Source organism: Rana temporaria, chromosome 2, assembly GCF_905171775.1.
Source record: "Rana temporaria chromosome 2, aRanTem1.1, whole genome shotgun sequence".
Taxonomy (NCBI): Eukaryota; Metazoa; Chordata; class Amphibia; order Anura; family Ranidae; genus Rana; species Rana temporaria.
Genome location: NC_053490.1, coordinates 463,845,504 through 463,868,503, shown reverse-complemented (window position 1 = coordinate 463,868,503; position 23,000 = coordinate 463,845,504). Strand labels below are relative to the sequence as shown.

Below are 23,000 nucleotides of genomic sequence, written 5' to 3'. Positions count from 1 at the left end.
AGACAGTCCAATATTTTAAAGCCCAAATCAAGCCACCTTTATTAGTTACTTTAGGACAAAGAGAGTAAGAGGGTTTTTTTTTTTGCCATTTATGTACCTATTTGGGAGATTGTCCTCCAGGACATTTAAAACCGGCCACAGATGGTTCGAATCTCAGCCGGTTTAGCAGGAACCGGACAAGATTTGAACCTTGTTTGGGCAGGCTAAAAGAACACAAGTTGATTGAGCGATCAATTTGGGTACAACCAGCCTGTCTGATTGTACATGCGATTATCGCTAGTGGCCGTTATAGCCTCCAGCAATAATCACTGTGTTCTCCTAGTGGGGATGGCATCCCCTTACCACCCCTGCTGGGAAAACACAATGGCTTGGCGGGAGGGATTCCCCTGTCAACACTGTCTGTGCAATCCGTGGTTGCAGGAAAGAAATTCACTCCATCTATGGCTGGCCTAAGGATGGTAGGGGATACAAAGCATTCTCCAAGTGTTTAGGCATCTAGTAGTAGACATCACTAGAAACAGCAGACATCCCATTCATGAGTCTACAATACACTCTCCAAAAAAAGAAACATGGTGCTGGGAATTTCACATACTTTTTCTTGCCACTGTAACTTACCTGTTCTGGTTCAACATGACAGAACATAGAGATCTTCTGTTTTACAGCCATCTCAATTGGTTTGGTACTTCTGCACACAATCTGCAAAAGAAAACACAAATGAACATTAATAATATTTTTTTATCTTTAAAATTGTTACAGCATTGGTTGTTTTACAATCCTTGAACTGAGGTGGTCATAAAGCTGCATAGAGATCTATATGGTCACAATGGAATAAAATATTTTTATTTAAAAGTGTAACAAAACATTCCCCCCTGGGTGATCTCTGTACATTACAAGGATATTAACAAACTTTGTTGCAGATTCCTACCTTTTGTTATTCCGAAGAAATCACTGTTTGTTCCTCTGTGCCACTGTGCCAAGTGAGTCTGATGGGAGTGGTTTCATAATTATCAACCAGCTGCAGCAAAATAATCAGGGCTCTAATGAGGAAAATTGCAGGGTCTATACCCCTTTAGATGTGATTTCCTATTGGGAGTATCTCACCAAAAATGACATTTGTGTTACAGGGGGTGCCAAAAATCTGACTTGTATCTTAGTTCAGACTTCTGGGAAAATCAATGAGCCAATCACACAAGCAGGAAAAGATGTTTCTGGGGGTGTTCTGTACACAGAACACCTAAAGGTAGCCATGTTGCATTGTATTTATACTGATATTAAATTACACACAGGTGGGCTCTATTTACTAATTAGGTGACTTCTGAAGGCAATGGATTCCACTAGATTTTATTTAGGGGTATCAGAGTACAGGGGGCTGAATACAAATTCACGTCACACTTTTCAGGTATTTATTTGTAAAAAATGTTGAAAACCATTTTTCATTTCTCTTTCACTTCATAATTATGTGCCACTTTGTGTTGGTCTATCACATAAAATATGTTTATGTTTTTGGTTGTAAAATCACAAAATGTGGAACATTTCAAGGGGTATGAATACTTTTTCAAGGCACTGTAGTAACACTTTAAGTCAATGGGAACACAACGTGATCGCATACCAACAACTACAATAGAAAATCCCCCAGAAAACAACAGGCATTCAGGAGAAGACAGTACTACCTCGTGAACAAATGTATACAAGCTCAGAACCACCTCTGAAAAGCGATCGACCATGGATTTACTTTCAGAAGTGTGCTTAGAACCTCCGGATGCATGAACAAAGCTATGTAGTAATTGTGGCTAAGCAGTACCCTAAAATAAAAACCTTTGCATTATAAAAATGCAGCATTCAGGAGGGTGGTAGTATTGCTACAAATGCTTTTGTGAGGGGTGTTTAGAACAGGGGTGCCCAACCAGTGGCCCGGGGGCCACATGTGGCCCACAGAGCCTTCTGATGTGTTCCGCGACCTCCTGCTTTGGGATAGCAGGTTCTCAAGCCCAGATCGCAGGTTGCCAACCCGCCATCCCAGAGCATCAGCGTTTTGAATGAAGCCAGCGGTAGAGGAAGCAAGCGGCTGCGGAGGGAGTAGAGCCACATATGACGATGCTTCCTGTATAGCGCCGGCTCCTGTCACAAGCGGAGTGATACCAAATGCTCTCTACCTGGGACAGCAACAGCTGGCGATACCTAAATGGAAGACTGTTATTAAAGGTAAGTTTATTACTAAAAGCAGTGCATATATGGGCATATCTGTTCTCCAGTGGTTACTGGGCTGCTTTCAAACCGATCCGCAGGTGCAGCGCAGTTCACCTTCGGGTTACCTGCACTGAGCCATAGACTTCTGTTATTATCTGTGGGTTTGGTGCGCTTTCAGAAAGTGCGCCACACCTGCAGGATATAATAGACATAGATGGCAAAGTACAGCTAACCTGCAGGAAAGTCACTGTGCTGCACCCGCAGTGCAGGAAAACTGCCGCACATCAGTGTGGAAGCAGCCTTAGGCCCCTTTCACATAATCGGTTCAACCCACGTGGACCCTCCATTCACCTCTATGGAGTGGCAGATGTAAACAGACTTGTGTCCATTTGCACCCACCTACCTCCAATCCACAAAAAAACAAAACAGAAGGGGGATCTGTCCCCTCCCATCTGGTTGGATCGGATGGGAGGGTCCACAGAGTAGAGTGGGCTGTGCCCGTGTCCGCTCTGCACATACAGAGTGGACACGGATCTCTCTTCCGTCCGCTCCACTTATTGTGGCCCACGACCAGTTACCAGTCACTTAAGTGGCCCTCGCTCCTCAAAAGGTTGGGCACCCCTGGTTTAGAGCAACCGCATGTGTAAATGAGGGCTGTCTTAGATTTCTCATGAAAAGTTGTAGCGCACTTCCTGACATCCGAGTGTGCGCAGACACCCCTGTTCCAGATAACAATGTAGTGTGAGATCATATAAGGCAAATAGTGTCCATTACTGCATCTGATTTTGATCATCCTCACAAGATTTGGAGTGTCTAAGGCTACTTTCACACTGAGACGCTTTACAGGCGCTATAGCGCTAAAAAGAATACCAGGAAAGCGCCTGTAAAGCGCCTCTCCTGTCACTTCCGAGAGCTTTCACACTGGAGCGGTGCACTTGCAGGATGTTAAAAAAAAGTCTTCTTCTTTGAGGCGCTTTAAGAGCAGGTGCTTTTAACCCTTTATTTGGCCGCTAGCGGGGGTTAAAAGCACCCCACTAGTGGCCAAAAAGCACCTCTAAAACAATGTTAAAGCACCTCTAAAACTAGTGGCGCTTTACTGCCAACGCTCCCGCGCCTCAGTGTGAAAGTGCCCTTACAGAGTGCTGTAGTGAAAAAAAATTTGTGTTATTGTTTTGTCCCTTGTTCTTCTGAGGGCCTACTGGAAAGGATGTGGTATTCTGTGGATCTGTTCCTTAGTCAACACTTCTCTTTTGCTTTCTATGTATCTCAGTTTATTCCTTCAATCAGTCACATATTTACCAATTATCACAGGAGTAGGGCTAACATGAGGAAGATTATCCCTACCCTATGCCCAGCATGTAGGTGTCACTCCCAGCTCTGTAAGGACTCTTGTACACAGCAGTTCAGAGCCTGTGCATCAAAAATTCTGTCATATTTTCCACACCAGGGAAGCCCAGATGCTGTACACAGGCACCAACAGACATGGATGGCTATGCACAGCTTTACTCCTGTATACACCAGTTCTCATGTAAACACGCATATAGCATACAGGCATACTACAAGAATAGATCGTTTTCTGCTCCTGGAATATGCCCATACACTACACAAGTGTCAGCGTATTCCTAACAATTCCTGGAGACAGCCATTCATGTCTATGGGAAATTGTACACAGTACCTGGGCTTCCCAGACATGGGAAATACATTGAAAATGTACATTGTAAGTGTAGTACCCTCTAGTGCAGGGATCCTCAAACTACGGCCCTCCAGCTGTTGTAGAACTACACATCCCATGAGGCATTGTAACACACTGACATTCACAGACATGACTAGGCATGATGGGAATTGTAGTTCCTGAACAACTGGAGGGCCGTAGTTTGAAGACCCATGCTCTAGTGTGCTAGAGTAGGTAGTGTTAGGCTTTTTGTTAGTGTAGGAAAAATATTGTAACTTGGCTGGCAGCCAAGCCTCTGTTTGAATCTGGGTCAAGGTGAGTGATCCAGGGATTCTGGTATGACTCAGCAGGCAGCATCCCTGTTACCTCCCCTACTTCTAGAACTTGTGAGACATTTCCAGAAGAATGGGAGGGAGGAGATGCCCAGAGTATTCATGAGGTCCCTGACCAATCCCCAACAGATGGGTTGGCAGGGGTCAGCCCAGCAGAGCAGGAGATTTTGGGTGTAAGTTGAAGATGGAGTGCTAGGAGGTTGTCGGTGGGCCCTTGGGGGTAACCCCCTACGCTGGGGGGGGTGACCTTGGGCCTGGGAGCTCGGGTGCATAACCCCAAGGAGGAATCCTGTCCAGTGGCATGGGAGCAGGTGTGAGGACAGCAGTAGCCAGTGAGCACATCCGGGAGATCTCCAGGGAGAAGATAGCCGGGTGGCTGGTGAGTGAGACACTCGGGGAGGACTGAGAGGCAGCCTGAGAGAACTGGCTGAGAGCAGTCTGATATGGATGCAGAGTCAGTCTGGGAGGACTGCGGAAGATTAGCCAAGAGGGTTAGTGAAAGGGGAAGCTGCAGCCAGGTGGAATGGCAGTGCCTGAAAAGGTGGTGCTGGGATCAGTAGCCAAAGAAGAACAGCTGGGCACTAGGACCTTGCTACACAACCAAGGGTCCAACACTCTCTGCCTATAATGGGCATTTGCTAAAATCTGACTGAGCCGTATTGTCAGATCACCTAACAGTGTGCCAGCTGGTCCTGGGAATTTTGTGCTTCAAGCAAGTGTTGCTGGAGGAAATTGAGGAGTGTGTAAATAGACTGTACAGAAGAAGTTGTCCTTGAAGAGTTCTGCAAAAGTCAAGTGGGCATCCCATAATACCCTTAACCCCATCCAAGATCAATATCCCTAAAAAAAATACAAAAACAAAGCCATAAGGACTTTTTCTTGACTCAAGAGTGCTGTGGAAAATTCTGTGTGCCTGGCTGTGCAGAATGGGGGATCCCTATTCACCAGTGGCTCCAGCGGGGGTAGCGCTACATATAGGGCCCACAGTGTCTGTATGCAAGGGGCCTAATGCCGCGTACACACAACCGTTTTTCGGGATGTAAAAAATTTTTTTTTTTTAATGTCATTAAAAACGATCGTGTGTGGGCTCCAGAGCATTTTTCACGACGTAAAAAATGGGCATTAAAGATTTAGAACATGCTCTAAATTTTCACGTTGTTTTTAACGTTGTAAAAAATGGTCGTGTGTAGGCTTTAACGACGTGAAAAAAACACGCATGCTCAGAAGCAAGTTATGAGACGGGAGCGCTCGTTCTGGTAAAACTAGCGTTTGTAATGGAGATAGCACATTCATCACGCTGTAACAGACTGAAAAGCGCCTCTTACTAACACGAAATCAGCAAAAGCAGCCCCAAGGTTGGCGCCATCCGAATGGAACTTCCCCTTTATAGTGCCGTCATACGTGTTGTACGTCACCGCGCTTTGCTAGAGCATTTTTTTTTTCACGATCGTGTGTAGGCAAAGCCGGTTTAACAATAATCGGTTTGAAAAAAAACTTTGTTTTTTCTAGACCATTAAAAATGGTCGTGTGTATGCAGCATAAGAGGCAAGTGCAGTTTATGAGCAGGGAAAGGTGTGGTATGTAAAAAGACAAAGCGAGAAAAACATTTTCTTTGCAACAGTTGGGTAGGATTAGGAGGTGATTGCTTTTATTGGGTGGGATGATAACAATAAAGCATCGTTTTTGTGCATATTCGTTAGCAAAAGCAATAAAAGAAGTTTATGTAATTTCTGGGCAGATTTGTTTTTAAAAGCAGCTACATATGCATACAGCAAATCCTTACGTATATTCAATGCTAAGCACAATCTCCTATATTTATAAAACATTGTAATTCTGCATATTTGTTCCCAAAATCAGTCACACTTATGTATACAATACAACTTGTGAGTACATTTGTTCCCACTAGAATTACATATGTTTACACAGCAGAGAACCTGAATATGAGAGCATATGAACAGGTGCCATCACAATTGGCTATGATGCATTCATTCTGGTAAATTCAGCAGCTGCTCCAGTTGTCAGCTGGATATTAAAGTGGAGTTCCACCCTTAAATATAACATTACATCAGTAGTTTTAAAAAAATGTCATTAGTCCTTTACGAAAAAAACTTTTTTTTTTAGATGCCTTCAAAGTGTTGTTGCTAGGCAGAATAGTTAATCTTCCCACTTCCTGCACCTAGGTGCTTAATGCTTCCTAACCTACACCGCACAGACTCCTGGGAATGTAGTGGGTGTAACTTTCCAGGAGTCTGTGCATTCCCCAGTCTCAAAGAATCATGTGACTTGGACAGCACAGGTGCTGAAACCTGATCTGACACTGCTTGTGCAGCACTGAGCATGTGCAAAATCTGCAAGGCTGAAATCCAGGAAGTCATACAGTCTGGCTTCATGATGCCCACACTTAAGATGGCCCCAGTCAATTTCTATTTTATAAAGTGTCTAAATGCTGTAACAACCTAACAAAACGGACCTTCGTTTACAGACTAACTTTACTAGAATACATTAAGCTTGTGTATTACAGGGGTATTTATATTTGAAAAGTGAAATTGTGGCCGGAACTCCGCTTTAAAAGGCGACATTACAACAGGGTTCTGAGATCTGAAGGATGATCTAAATAGCAGTAGAAGCTCCACTGGGTCAAAACTTTTTTTCAAAGTAGCGAAGGTTTAGACCCTTTGTCAATTTTTTTGGGGAGATTTACCCTCTCTTTGGGTGACCATTGCCACCCAAACAAAAGTTAGGGCAACAATCAAACAGCTTAAGTTGTCATCAGAGCAACAAGTAAGGAAAAATGCTCAAATGGGGATACGTGGCCCTGTGACATCTCTTTAAGATGGAAATTCTCTTTAACCACTTAAGACCCGGACCAATATGCAGGTTAAGGACCTTGCCCCTTTTTGCGATTCGGCACTGCATCGCTTTAACTGACAATTGCACGGTCGTGCAACGTGGCTCCCAAACCAAATTGGCATCCTTTTTTTCCCACAAATAGAGCTTTCTTTTGGTGGTATTTGATCACCTCTGCGTTTTTTTATTTTTTGCGCTATGAACAAAAATAGAGCGACAATTTTGAAAAAAATTCAATATTTTTAACTTTTTGTTATAATAAATATCCCCAAAAAATATATAAAAAAATGTTTTTTTACCTCAATTTTGGCCGATACGTATTCTTCTACCTATTTTTGTTTAAAAAAAAAATCGCAATAACCGTTTAACGATTGGTTTGCGCAAAATGTATAGCATTTACAAAATAGGGGATAGTTTTATGGCATTTTTATTAATATTTTTTTTTTTTTACTACTAATGGCGGCGATCAGCGATGTTTTTCATGACTGCGACATTATGGCGGACACATCAGACAATTTTGACACATTTTTGGGACCATTGTCATTTTCACAGCAAAAAGTGCTATAAAAATGCATTGTTTATTGTGAAAATTACAATTTCAGTTTAGGAGTTAACCACTAGGGGGCGCTGTAGGGGTTAAGTGTGACCTCATATGTGTTTCTAACTGTAGGGGGCGGGGCTGGACGTGTGACGTCATTGATCGTCTTTCCCTATATTAGGGAACAGACGACCAATGACAGTGCCACTGTGAAGAACGTGGAAGATGTGTTTACACACACCTCTCCCCGTTCTTCAGCTTCTGTGACCGATCGTGGGACACCGGCGGCGATCGGGTCCCGCGGCCGGGGTCACGGAGCTTTGGACCGGGTCGCGTGCGCGGGCGACCCACGGCTGGGCTCTTAAAGGCAACGTACCTGCAGTCCTTAAGTGGTTAAAGAGTAACTCCACTTTTGCTGGAAAAAAAACATTTTCCTCTGGGAAATCTATGTACATTGCAAGGATTTTAACACACTATTGTTATTCTGAAGAAATCCTTATTTGTTCCTCTGTGCCCCTGTGCTGAGTGAGACTAACGGGAGTGGTTTCATAATTACCGTGGTTGCCTCAAAATAAAACCTACTGTGATTTTCGGGGAGGGCTGCAATATAAGCCCTACCCCGAAAATAAGCCCTAGTTTAAAATGCCTGTAAAATCCTATAATCCACTCTATTACAGTAGTATATAATGTACAATGTGTGTGTTTCTGTAATATATATTTGTGCCAAATCCCTTCGCTACAGTGCAGCTCAGCACTCAGCTGACCTCCCGCTGCTCTCCTCCTCTTCTCCCAGTTGTCAGCAGGGGATCTCATTCCCTCCCTCTTCAGTGCTCAGAGTGGGGAAGAGAGCTCCTGCGAGTCAAAAAAGTGGAGAGCAGTAGTGGAACAAAGGTATTTGACACAATTATATTACAGAAACACATACATTGTACATTATATTCTACTGTAATATGGTATAGTGGATTATAGGATTTTACTTGCATTTTACACTGGAGATTCCTGACAGGCAGGGAGGGGGAGAGAAGACAGCACATTACATGGCAAGTAAAACCTGGGTTCCAGGCACCGATGGCTGTAAAATCGCCCAATGTGGGATACATATAGTCACAGCTCAACTGTGCTACTATGTCTTAGAATAGGATTGACTGCTGAAAGAATGAACACAAAACAAAGGCTGACAGTGCTCAGTGGCTGGGATGGGCAATTACCAACAATGGCTGCAATGATCTGCAATGTAAACTTGGTAAGTTTGTTAGCAATTTATTTAAAAAAAAAGTAAAAAACAGTACATAATCCATTGAACATGAAGTAAAGAAGTTACAGCGCTGGCTGTGGGCTGTCTCGGGCACTGGTGGGTCATTGAATCCCTGACAGGGAAATCGAGATAGATGTGCCGATTATTAGAGCCACAAGATGGAACTGACAGGCAATGTATCAATGTCGGACCTGCCGGCTTATCTGGATGGTGCTACTGAAGCCCTGGGCAGATGCACGGTGTTCCGAAGGGAGAGCCGTCGTGTGCAGTGCATGTAGATGACGTCACCGAAGCCCTGGACAGAAGCACAGTGCCTGGAAAAGGAAATTGCCGCGGCTAGCGTGGAACATGAATGTCCCTGTTGCCGTGACTATGCGTTTCGCGCGCATACGCTTTATCAAGTCAGGGGAATAACGGCATATGGAGACTTTTAATCCTGATTGTGGGGGCGGGAAGTGGGCAGAGATTTGTGGTGTTGGACTCCACGGGAAAATCATGGTGGAAGCGCTGAAGTCCAACACCACAAATCTCTGCCCACTCCCCACCCCCCACCCCCACAATCGAGTTTAAAAGACTCCATATGCCGTTATTCCCCTGACTTGATAAAGCACATGCGCACAAAATGCATAGTCACGGCAACAGGAACATTCACGTTCCACGCTAGCCGCGTCAGCTTCCTTTTCCGGGTACCGTGCTTCTGTCCAGGGCTTCGGTGACGCCGAACAGCCGAGTCTGGCTGTCATACACATGGGCTGAATGACAGCAGTTTTTTTTTAACTGGCCGATATTTGGCCCGCGTGTACTAGGATCTACTTTGGAAAAATCTTCTTTCATTTTCTGTTGCATCCCCATTACAGAAAGTGAAGAAAAATCTCCCCAGTGTGATACAATCAACAAAAAATTAACTTGATGGGGGTTTTTCCCCACTCTTATACCAAAAAGCTTTGGTTCTAAATAAAAATAACTGTCAACTGATCAGGAGATTTCTTTTTTTGCTCTATAAGACTGAGGCCCCATACACACGATAGAATCCATCCGCAGATAAATCCCAGCAAATGGGTTTCTGCGGATAGATCCTATGGTGTGTACACGCCAGCGGATCTGTTTCCGCGGAGAAATCTCCTCTGGGATGGATTCCAGCAGATCGGATATTTGCTGACATGCACAACAAATCCATCTGCTGGAATCCATTCCAACGGATGGATCCGCTCGTCTGTACAGACTCACCGGATCCATCCGTCCAAAGGGATTCCCCGCACGCGTCGTAATGATTTGACGCATGCGTGGAATTCCTTATATGACAGCGTCGCGCCCGTCGCCGCGTCATAATCGCGGCGACGGCGCGACACGTCATCGCCAGAGGATTTCCGCGCGGATTTCAATGCGATGGTGTGTACACTCCATCGCATAGAAATCTGCGGAAATCTTTGAGAGGATTTATCCGTGGAAACGGTCCGCTGGACCGTATCCGCGGATAAATTCTCTCGTGTGTATGGGGCCTAAGAAGAACTAGAACACTAAGTTTAATTTTATTGTAGGTACAGGCAGAAAAACATATTATAGGATATGAGGAATATAGAAGACCTTTTATAGAGAAATCCACTGTAATTGTGATTTTCCTCTAAAGAACGACATAGCTAAGTAGACAAATTACCATAGCTTAAAATAACTTTAATAAATCACGAACACCAATTACAATACTCAGCAGGACCACACAACGTGCACATTGTATATGCATCAACGGTCAGATTTACACATCATATAAATACCAAAATCATAACATATCCATTATTTATAAATTGGAATAAAGCTATAGCTATAATAGCAGCTGCCATTTTAAGTCCATTCCAGCTAAGAAAGCAAAAGCAATAATAGTTCCTTAGTGATGGTAATCCTAAGAAATACTAAATAGGATAGATAAAATATTCATATCACATTGTTAAATATCCAGTTGTAAAGTTAGATGAGTCATAACAACTTAACTTAATACCATGAAAATATACTTGCAATCCACAAGGTTATGATGGTCAAAGCAAAACGGTGCTTTAATCCTTGATGAGCAATGGGTTTCCTATACCCCCAGCCGCATATACTTCCCTTCCCTTTACTCCCCCATTGCTATATTCAGTGCCAGAAGCAAATTTCTGGTATGAAGCAGCATGTAACTTACACTTTATGGCTTATAGCCTGTGTAAGCTACAATTTCTTTGCTCCCGGAGGAGGTCTGGGGTAGAGTAAGCCCTTTGATTTGTCCAGCATGGGCAAAGCACAAAGTCACTTTAAAGTGGTTGTAAAGGCTGAAGTTTTTTAATGCATAAAGGTAAAAAGAAAACCCTGTGCAGCAGCCCCCCCCCCCAAATACTTACCAGAGCCCTATTATGATCCAACAATATGCACAACAGCCTTGGTTGTCCCAGGACTCCCTCTCCTCATTGGCTGAGACAGCAGCAGGAGCCAATGGCTCCAATTTCTGTCAATCATAGCTAGAAGGCCAGAGGAGAGCGAGGGTACGAGGCCAAGCCACAGCTCTATGTGTCTTATGGACGCATAGAACAGGGCTCAGGAACGAGCATGCCCCAGTTCCCCCATTGCAAGCACTGGTCAAGGGGGAGGAGCCAGGAGCACCGGCGGGGAACCCTAGATAAGGAGAATTGGGGCTGCTCTGTGCAAAATCTTTACAAGTATAACATGTTTGTTTTTTTTTTTTTAAAGGTGACCTTTTAATACCACTTTAAAGTGTTTGTTACCTCAAGGCTCAACACTTCATATAGCCGACACGTGCCTGCTGTGCCATGTACTTGTATGAGAAAGTATCCTGTTCTTTTTGTATTTCTTCCTTTGAAATCCAAAGTGTTCCTCTTGCTTTCCTAATAAAAACTGACCACACTAACCTCTGCTGCGGACGGCGCTGGACTCCAGAACAGGTAAGTGTGCCGATATTAAAAGTCAGCAGCTGCAGTATTTGTAGCTGCTGACTTTTTTTTTATATATTTTTTTCAGCAGACATCCTCTTTAAAGCGGTTGTAAACCCTGGACGATTTTTTCTATTTTTTAAATAGCATGTCACACAAGGGCATGGCAATGCATATTGCATATAAGATTGTGAAAAACGAGGCCCGCAAATACCTTTAACAACCGTTGTTTTTTTCTCTCCTTCCGGACATATAAATCGCCATTGTTAGTGCTGCTGAGTGAATCCTTATCTGACGACACTTCCGCCCTTCCTGATTCCCTGGTCTAAATCTCGCGCATGCGCCGTAGAGCCGTTACCAAGCCTCGATGTCGATTGCTGTTACCGCAGCAACCGTGATACACGGCAATATTCATTTACACGGGAGGGGGAGTATTAGGAACAGGAGGACTATAGCATCGCGAGACTTCTCCTCTGCGGACAGAGGGGAAGCTCGCCCACGCAGCTTGCTCACATTCAGGGCCGGAAAGAATGGAAATGAAAATCGGCAACACATTCAGATGCCGGATTTGCGGGGCTACAATGCGCAAGCGCGGTGACGTCATCAAAACGAAAAATACGATTTTAGAGCTAATGACGGCGGTGAGTACACTTTCACAGGCAGCGATCAGCTGCCTGTGATATGTGCTAATTTTTTTAATAATGTTATATCCGGGGGTTTACAACCACTTTAAGTTAAAGGGGTTGTAAAGGTTCGTCTTTTATTTTCTAAATAGGTTCCTTAAAGCTAGTGCATTGTTGATTCACTTACCTTTTCCTTCAATTTCCCTTCTAAATGTTTTTTTTCTTTGTTTGAATTTCTCACTTCCTGTTTCTCCTCAGTAAGCTTTCCACCATCACCTGAGTGGTGGAAAGTCATTTAGAACAGCTTACTGAAGAGGAACAGGAAGTGAGAAATTCAGACAAAGAAAACAAAGAAAAAAAAATTAGAAGGGAAATTGAAGGAAAAGGTAAGTGAACCAACAATGCACTAGCTTAACCTGCCTTGCGGTATTCCCGAGTCTGGCTCGGGGTGAGATTTTTTGTGCTACGATCAGTAACCCCGAGCCAGACTCGGGCTCGCCTTGCAGCATCCACAGGCACAAGTTACTTACCTTGTCCCTGGATCCTGCGATGCCACCGCGCTGTGTGAGCGAGCGGGACCTCGCTCGATTCACAGTGTCCCCGTGTGCCACCGATCTCCGTTCCCTGCGACGTTACGACGCACATGGGGCGGAAAAAGGCGCCAAATCAAAAAAGTAAACAAACACAATACATACAGTATACTGTAATCTTATAGATTACAGTACTGTATGTAAAAAATACACACCCCCCTTGTCCCTAGTGGTCTGCCCAGTGTCCTGCATGTCATTTTATATAATAAAAACGGTTCTTTCTGCCTGGAAACTGTAGATTGTCCATAGCAACCAAAAGTGTCTTTTTATGTCAAAAGTGGTTTTAGAGCAGCCAGAAAACAGCGATAATAAATTATAATCACTTGCAGAATTGTGCGATAGCGATTTGTGGGGAAATTCGTCATAAAAAAATAAAAGTAATGACAGCGACAATTCTGCAACTGAGCAAATTTCAGTGATTTTGAGTTGATTAAATTATCGAATAATTTTTATTATAATTATATTATTATTTGTTATAATTATTTATAGTTATTTATTATATTATAATTTATGATTTTGTTTTTCAAACTTTATCATACCCGGGATGTCTACTAGACTCTTGTTTGGTCAGATTTAAGTGAGTTTTTCCTAAGAATTACAGGCCTACAGTATAAAACGCCAAATTTCCTTTGCAAAATAATTGTACCACTTTCAGCACCTAAAATCTAAAATAATCATACCGCCAGGGAGGTTAAAGTAACCTATTTAGAAAATTAAAAACTAACCTTTACAACCCCTTTAAATCTTCTGCCCTTGTTGTTTTAACTTTGGATAGTAAAATATTTTTTTTCTGACAGTAAATACTTTATACAGCCCACTTCCTGTTTCTTGTCTGGTAACAAGCCTAGGCTTATGACATCATAGACATCATACACAGCTCTCTCTCTCTAGTGAGAGTTTGCAAGGAAGGGAGGGGGATGAGTCATAAAAGGGCCAATGAGAGCTACAGGGCTGTGTCTCTGTGTATCTGTGTAAATCCAGGAAGTGAACAGGCAGCAGCTTCAGCTGCCCACAGTTAAAATGGCTGCAGCCAGACTCCATGGAAGGAGATTTCTGCAGCATATTTGGCATGTACAGAATCACAGTACATATAAAATAATATGCAAAGTGGTTGGAGGAAAGGTTCAGAATGGCAAAGATGTTTTTATTACAGATTATGTGAGCAGACTGCAGTTCCTCTTTAATGTCTAAAGCACAAATGGATGACATTAAAAGTAATGCAATACAGTCTGATTGGCTGTTGTTGGTGCTTCACTCTATGGGCAGATCATATAAAGAAATAAAAGTATTATGCCAGCAGTAAGTAATGTTTACTGAAAAGGATATTTATTAAAGATATTGGGCCAGATTCAGATAGGTCAGCGGATCTTTAGATCCGCGTAACCTATTCGATTTACGTTACGCCGCCGCAAGTTTTTGAGGCAAGTGCTTTATTCAGAAAGCACTTGCCTCTAAAGTTGCGGCTGCGTATCGTAAATCCCTCGGCAGAATTCAAATTCCGCGGCTAGGGGGTGTGTAAAATTTAAATCAGGCGCGTCCCCGCGCCGAACTAACTGCACATGCGCCGTCCGTAAACTTTCCCAGTGTGCATTGCTCCAAATGACGTCGCAAGGACGTCATTGGTTTCGACGTGAGCGTAACTTACGTCCAGCTCTTTTCTGAATCGACTTACGCAAACGACGTAAAATTTCAAAACCCGGCGCGGGAACGACGGCTACACTTAACATAGAATACCCCTCACATAGCAGGGGTAACTATACACCGGAAAAAGGCGAACGCAAACGACGTAAAAAAAATGCGCCAGGCGGTCGTTCGTTTCTGAATCGGCGGAAATCCTCATTTGCATATTCGTTGCGTAAAAAAAACGAAACGCCACCTAGCGGCCGGCCTGGAATTGCAGCCTAAGATCCGACGGTGTAAGTCACTTACACCTGTCGGATCTTAGGGATATCTATGCGGAACCTGATTCTATGAATCAGGCGCATAGATACGACCGACGGAACTCAGAGATACGATGGCGTATCAGAAGATATGCCGTCGTATCTCTATCTGAATCTGCCCCATTATTTATAAAGGAAATGTATTAAAGATATTATTTATATAAGGAAATGTATTAAAATGGAGGTTCACCCGGAAATGACAATTTTTAAGATTAGATTCATGCTAATTTTGTCAAGGGGAATCAGGTAGTTTTTTTTTAAATCAAAGCCGTACTTACCGTTTTAGAGAGCGATCTTCTCCGCCGCTTCCGGGTATGGGCTGCGGGACTGGGCGTTCCTTCTTGATTGACAGTCTTCCGACAGGCTTCCGACGGTCGCATCTATCGTGTCACGATTTTCCGAAAGTAGCCGAACGTCGGTGCGCAGGCGCCGTATAGACCTGCACCGACGTTCGTCTTCTTTGGCTACTCGTGACGCGATGGATGCGACCGTCGGAAGCCTGTCGGAAGACTGTCAATCAAGAAGAAACTCCCAGTCCCGAAGACCATACCCGGAAAGGCGGGGAAGATCGCTCTCTAAAACGGTAAGTACTGCTTCGTTTTTAAAAAAAAACTACCCGATTCCCCTTGACAAAATGAGCATCAATCTAATCTTAAAAAAAATGTTTAGGGTGAATTCCCGCTTTAAGGATATTATTTATAAAGGAAATGTATTAAAGATATTATTTATAAAGGAAATGTATTAAAGATATTATTTAGAAAGGAAATGTATTAAAGATATTATTTAGAAAGGGTATTTATTCAACCTACCAAATCTGGAGATAGGCCAAGACCTCTGAGAGCACGAACACTGTTCTGTGTTGGTTTTGTCTTTTGTTCTCCTGTAGCTGTTGGCTAAAAAAGACACAAAGTAAGGTCAGAACCATTAAAATACTGAGACAAGAATCTGAACAAAAGGTCCCTCACATATCACACAAACACTTCTGAAGTTTCAACCTTTTGGCTACAAATAAGCAATAAATGATACTTTTTATGATTCACGGATCACTGCTAGAAGTTTACTAAAAAAGAAAATGAGCTGTATGGCTGTAAAGAGAATAGAAAACGCAGGACATAAAGGAAAGAGCTTTACATCATATAGAATAGAGACTATAAAGTGAGCACACAGTTGGTTAATAACGTGGGAATCTGGAGAAGTCATGGTTAAGCCCTGTAAACTCACGGGCCAAGAAATAGCTGTACAGTACATACTGCAGTCCCTTTATATACCCACTAGATTAAGGTCATAGGAAAGTCCTGCCGTCTTTTTTTCTGTTATTAACCACTTCAATACCATGCCCCTTCCGGCCCAGGACAATTTTCAGCTTTCAGCGCTGTCACACTTTAACCGGTTAACGCCCGTCGCATGTACATGTACGTCCACAGAATGGCACGTACAGGCATATGGGCGTACATGTACGTCCCCGCCTTTCCGCGGGTCGGGGGTCCGATCGGCGGTCGGCAACCCGCGGGGAGCGGCCTGGGACGACGGCGCGGCTATTCGTTTATTCGTTTATAGCCGCCCCATCGCGATCGCTCCCTGGAGCTGAAGAACGGGGAGAGCCGTATGTAAACACGGCTTCCCCGTGCTTCACTGTGGCGGCTGCATAGATCGAGTCATCCCTTTTATAGGGAGACTCGATCGATGACGTCAGACCTACAGTCACACCCCCCATCAGTTGTAAACACACACTAGGTGAACCCTAACTCCTACAGCGCCCCCTGTGGTTAACTCCCAAACTGCAACTGTCATTTTCACAATAAAGAATGCAATTTAAATGCATTTTTTGCTGTGAAAATGACAATGGTCCCAAAAATGTGTCAAAATTGTCCGAAGTGTCCGCCATAATGTCGCAGTCACGAAAAAAATCGCTGATCGCCGCCATTAGTAGTAAAAGAATAAAACATAAAAATGCAATAAAACTATCCCCTATTTTGTAAACACTATAAATTTTGCGCAAACCAATCGATAAACGCTTATTGCGATTTTTTTTACCAAAAATAGGTAGAAGAATACGTATCGGCCTAAACTGAGGAAAAAATAAATTGTTATATATGTTTTTAGGGGATATTTATTATAGCAAAAAGTAAAAAATATTGAATTTTTTTTCAAAATTGTCGCTCTATTTTTGTTTATAGCGCAAAAAATAAAAAACGCAGAGGTGATCAAATACCACCAAAAGAAAGCTCTATTTGTGGGGAAAGAAAGGACGCCAATTTTGTTTGGGAGCCACGTCGCACGACCGCGCAATTGTCTGTTAAAGCGACGCAGTGCCGAATCGCAAAACCTGGCCTGGGTATTTAGCTGCCTAAAGAAAAAAAGGGGAGGGAAAATTGGGACTTTAAATGAGGTGTATGGGTATAGCACCTCCATCCCTGGTTCAGAGAATAAAGATAAGGGATAAAGGGATAAATTGGGACTTTGAGTGAGGCTACAGACAAGGTGCGGGTAATACAAAAGGTACATATTTAATATCCATAATGGTGCAAGACATGTATCAACATACAGAAACCATGTAAATGAAAACATACATATCAAATAAATGACAATACTTCATATTGTAAACACATAATATAAGTGCATATGGAGTAAGAGCAACAGGGGTACGGCAGTGCCTAGCCAGATGCCACATGCTAGTCTGCATGGAATGATGAATGCATCAAATGAATATATGTACAGATGGCATGTTAACAGTAATGGCGGAATGGTCAAATAAGTGAAGAACTGGTAAAAGTCATATAAAGTATCAAATAAAATATCATGGGGGTACATATAGCATCCATGCTAGCCCTAAAATATCCTGGGGGCAGGGGTCAAGTCCTGGGGAAAAAAGTGTGGGAACTCCCACCCAAGATCCACTCCCCCACCAAAAAAAAATGATACGCTCATATGTATAATTACTAAACCGCATGTTTTTTTTGTACCTTAGTAATCCTTTATGTTACTGGCTGCTTCCTGTATATGGATTCATCGGTAGTGTGCGGTAGTATTCCGTCACTTCCTCAATGCCGCAATGTCTCCTGGGAGCTTTTGTCATTGTTCCCAGGAGACATTGCGGAGGTCTGCCTTTAAGCAAGTTCTTTCTAAATCCTGTGATAACTCACGGCAGACCTCCGCAATGTCTCCCGGGAACAATGACAAAAGCTCCCAGGAGACATTGCGGCATTGAGGAAGTGACGGAATACCCGCACACTACCTGATGAATCCATATACAGGAAGCGGCCAGTAACATAAAGGATTACTAAGGTTCGCCTGCCCCGGACAGTGACTCGAGCTGGGCATCGCCGCTTAGTGAAGAATTGGCTCGGGCGGCTCGGCTGCTCTCGACTGCTCTAGTCCTGCAAAGCGAACTGCGTTCCTGCTGTGAAAAAAGTGCAGGGACTCCGTTCCCACGCGTTCCCGCAGGACTTGAGCCCTGCCTGGGGGTACATATAGCATCCATGCTAGCCCGACGCGTTTCGTGTCTTGTGACACTCCTCAGGGGCGGATGCTTGAATAATCTAGGGAGAATATATAAAGATTTGTTAAAATAAAACATAATTAATGAGCTAATAACCAGTAGAAGGTGGATAAATGTCCACCTAAGGTACTCACATGGAATCTAAGTATATGATTGCGACATGCATGGAGCCACGGCCAGAGAATGTCTGCCCCGGGAGCTGAGAAGGCATGGCAGCACACACAGGGCAGGGGCAGCAAGGAAAGCTCCCCAAACAAGGTAGCACAGGATCAAGTGTGCATATACAGCGTAGAAAAAAGCCACAAGAGATAGCCCAATGGAGCCTAGAAAAAATGTAAATAAATATAAATAAATATGTAGATAAATAAATAATGGAGCCAGTAAAAGGACAGCCCACCCAAAACATATGGGTAGGAAAAATCACCTAGTAGTGGCGTCCAGGGCTCCTAGGCATCCGGAGGGAAAAATGGTGTGGTATGACCTGTCAAGCTCAGTAAGCGAGAAGGCACTGGGAGGGGGGGAGGACCTTTATATAGCCGCCCTATAAGTGTAAGCTAACATGCCGTCAGCGTCACGTGGGCGAGACGTAAAACCGGGAGGAGCGTCGAGGTGGGCGGGACTGCCCACAGCGTCCACTCATATCCGGGTATCGTCGGCTGGGATGGAGGAGACTCACACCCGGCATCCTGACAGAGGCTGGGCGGAGAACGTGGCGCCAACGCGCGCTGCACGCAAACCACATCGCCGGGCAACCCCCCGCCCACTGATGGGCGGAGAGAAGGACGGGGAGGGGGCAGCACGCATAGCGCGTCGCAGCTACCGGGAAACAGGCAGAAATAGGTCGCAGACATCCAGCATACCACACTCACAAACCAGAGCCATAGCATCACGCCAGGACACTGTCAAAACTCAGGAAACATCCCGAGTGTACTCAGCCTGGGCTTAGCAAAAAGCAGACCTGCCCAGAACAGAGTCACCCTAGTAACACTTGAATGGCAGGGGAACATGGTGACTCTGTTCTGGGCAGGTCTGCTTTTTGCTAAGCCCAGGCTGAGTACACTCGGGATGTTTCCTGAGTTTTGACAGTGTCCTGGCGTGATGCTATGGCTCTGGTTTGTGAGTGTGGTATGCTGGATGTCTGCGACCTATTTCTGCCTGTTTCCCGGGAGCTGCGACGCGCTATGCGTGCTGCCCCCTCCCCGTCCTTCTCTCCGCCCATCAGTGGGCGGGGGGTTGCCCGGCGATGTGGTTTGCGTGCAGCGCGCGTCGGCGCCACGTTCTCCGCCCAGCCTCTGACGTCAGGATGCCGGGCGTGAGTCTCCTCCATCCCAGCCGACGATACCCGGATATGAGTGGACGCTGTGGGCAGTCCCGCCCACCTCGACGCTCCTCCCGGTTTTACGTCTCGCCCACGTGACGCTGACAGCATGTTAGCTTACACTTATAGGGCGGCTATATAAAGGTCCTCCCCCCCTCCCAGTGCCTTCTCGCTTACTGAGCTTGACAGGTCATACCACACCATTTTTCCCTCCGGATGCCTAGGAGCCCTGGACGCCACTACTAGGTGATTTTTCCTACCCATATGTTTTGGGTGGGCTGTCCTTTTACTGGCTCCATTATTTATTTATCTACATATTTATTTATATTTATTTACATTTTTTCTAGGCTCCATTGGGCTATCTCTTGTGGCTTTTTTCTACGCTGTATATGCACACTTGATCCTGTGCTACCTTGTTTGGGGAGCTTTCCTTGCTGCCCCTGCCCTGTGTGTGCTGCCATGCCTTCTCAGCTCCCGGGGCAGACATTCTCTGGCCGTGGCTCCATGCATGTCGCAATCATATACTTAGATTCCATGTGAGTACCTTAGGTGGACATTTATCCACCTTCTACTGGTTATTAGCTCATTAATTATGTTTTATTTTAACAAATCTTTATATATTCTCCCTAGATTATTCAAGCATCCGCCCCTGAGGAGTGTCACAAGACACGAAACGCGTCGGGCTAGCATGGATGCTATATGTACCCCCAGGATATTTTAGGGCTAGCATGGATGCTATATGTACCCCCATGATATTTTATTTGATACTTTATATGACTTTTACCAGTTCTTCACTTATTTGACCATTCCGCCATTACTGTTAACATGCCATCTGTACATATATTCATTTGATGCATTCATCATTCCATGCAGACTAGCATGTGGCATCTGGCTAGGCACTGCCGTACCCCTGTTGCTCTTACTCCATATGCACTTATATTATGTGTTTACAATATGAAGTATTGTCATTTATTTGATATGTATGTTTTCATTTACATGGTTTCTGTATGTTGATACATGTCTTGCACCATTATGGATATTAAATATGTACCTTTTGTATTACCCGCACCTTGTCTGTAGCCTCACTCAAAGTCCCAATTTATCCCTTTATCCCTTATCTTTATTAGCTGCCTAAAGGTCCGGGGCTTAAGTGGTTAAATGACAATTGCACGGTCATGCAACATTTTAGTCAAACTACATTTTTATAATTTTCTTCCCACAAATAGAGCTTTCTTTTGGCGGTATTTGATCACCTCTGTGGTTTTTATTTTTTGCTAAACAAACTAAAAAAATCCAACATTTTTGGAAAAAAAAATGTTTTTCTTAGTTTTTATCATAAAATTTTGTTTTCCCCTTCACTGACGGGCACTGATGAGTCGGCACTGATGAGGCGGCACTGATGAGGAGACACTGATAGGCGCTGATTGGCGGCACTGATATTCAGCACTGATGGGCACCAATAGGCGGCACTGATATGCAGCACTGATGGGTGGCACCGATTGGCACTAACAGGTGGCACTGATGGGCAGCACTGATGATGAGGTACTGATAAGTACTGACAGGTGTTACTGCTGGGCACTGTGGTGAGCACTGGCAGATTTTAATCTTGGGACACTGCTGGGCACTGGTTGGCAGGTGATCGGCACATCTGAAGGGGCTGTGCTGATAATCAATGTGCTGATTAACAGCACAGACCCCCCCCCCCCCCCCGCTGATCGGCTCGCAAGCCGAGGAATGCCATTTACCGGAACTTGCTAGTTCACGTGATGAACGTGGTAAGAATTCCTCTGACGGAGGCTCCTCATCATGATCGGAGTTGCTGGATGTCAGACTGACACGACGCGATGCGCGCCCCCGTGGCATTTCATCCTGCTGGACGTCATATGACGCCCGGTCAGGATAACAAATCCACTTCCCGCATGTCAATCTGTTATTGTGCCGGACGGGAAGTGGTTAAAGTGGGTGTAAAGGCTCAAGGTTTTTTACCTTCATGCATTCCACGCATTAAGGTAAAAAAAAAAAAAAAAAACTGTGCAGCAGCCCCTTTAGCCCCCTAATGCTTACCTGAGCCCCATTGCGATCCAACGATGTGCACGAGAACCTCAATGCTGTCGATCACAGCAAGTGTGCCAATGAGGAGAGAGAGGGGGCGCTTCACCTCTCCAGTACTTGCCAATGTCACTGGCTCCATGCTGACGCATTTCATCAGTACACATGACTATATCAAGGGGAAACACATCGGTCTAAGCCAATGACGTCATCACGTCGCCGGAAGTGACGTCAGCAAGTATTGAAGAGGTGAAGCTGATGTGTTATGCTCCTTAAGGTGCTAGTGTCCAACCTTTACATGTTACGTTACCTGTATATCTGTGTGCACTAGATGCAGTGCACTTAAAAAAGTGAGTGTATTTTGAATAAACAAAAAGAAAGTATTCAGCGCTGGAAAATTTAAATATAAAGGAAAAAACTGCTAGCCAGCACTCAGGATAAATTCAAGAAAACTTCCCAAACACAGTAAATAAAGTGAAACAGTGCAGCGCAAACATTTAAATATTATAAAACATAAAAGAGTCCATAAGTGAAAGTGTAGAAGAGAAATCCACGTAAATTTCATTCAGTGGTGCGGGTTCAAAACGGGTGACCAAAAATAAATCCTCCACCAAGAAGTAAGGATGGCCACTCACCTCAAATATTCGACCTTCAAGAGGTCACAAAGCATAATAATCAATCTCAGGCCTCAATAGGAACGATCAGATGGTCACTTGACAACTCCAAGATGACAATGGAACATCCATATGTAGCAGCAATGTGATGTATATAAAATAAAGGAAGAGAGATCTAATGCTCTCAGTAGCAACAAAACGGCATTTATTTAAAAACAATAGTGGTACACTCACATGTAGCAGCACTCTCAGCCGAGTGCGGGCTCACAGACGGATAAAACTGTCAGATGTGTGCAGCATGCAGCGGCGATCACAGGTGACGTCACACATAGCTCCTCCCCTTCGTACGTTACGTCCCGTGGGCGGGACTTCATCAGCGTAGGGCAAAGAGGCACTTTGCCCTTTTGGTCACCTGTTTGGAACCCGCACCACTGAATTAAATTTACATGGATTTCTCTTCTACACTTTCACTTATGGACTTTTTTGTGTTTTATAATATTTAAATGTTTGCGCTGCACTGTTTCACTTTATTTAGTGTATTTTGAATGACATTTATGATCCATTTATGTTCCTTTGAGTATCTATATCCCAAGTTATGAGGAGTGGATTTTGAAGAGGATTGGC

At 44.1% G+C, this 23,000-nt stretch overlaps 1 protein-coding gene across 5 annotated transcripts in view; it reads right to left on the bottom strand.

Annotated features, from left to right (window-relative positions):
- Nucleotides 1-23,000, bottom strand: part of CTPS2 (CTP synthase 2) — a 414,745-nt gene that overhangs the window by 308,196 nt on the left and 83,549 nt on the right. For all 5 annotated transcript variants that reach the window (XM_040338655.1, XM_040338657.1, XM_040338654.1 and 2 more), the window contains 2 exons: nucleotides 15,706-15,789; nucleotides 616-696 (listed from right to left, as the gene is read on the bottom strand). In XM_040338655.1, coding sequence (XP_040194589.1) covers nucleotides 616-696; nucleotides 15,706-15,789 — 165 coding nt within the window. The remainder of the gene's footprint in view (nucleotides 1-615; nucleotides 697-15,705; nucleotides 15,790-23,000) is intronic.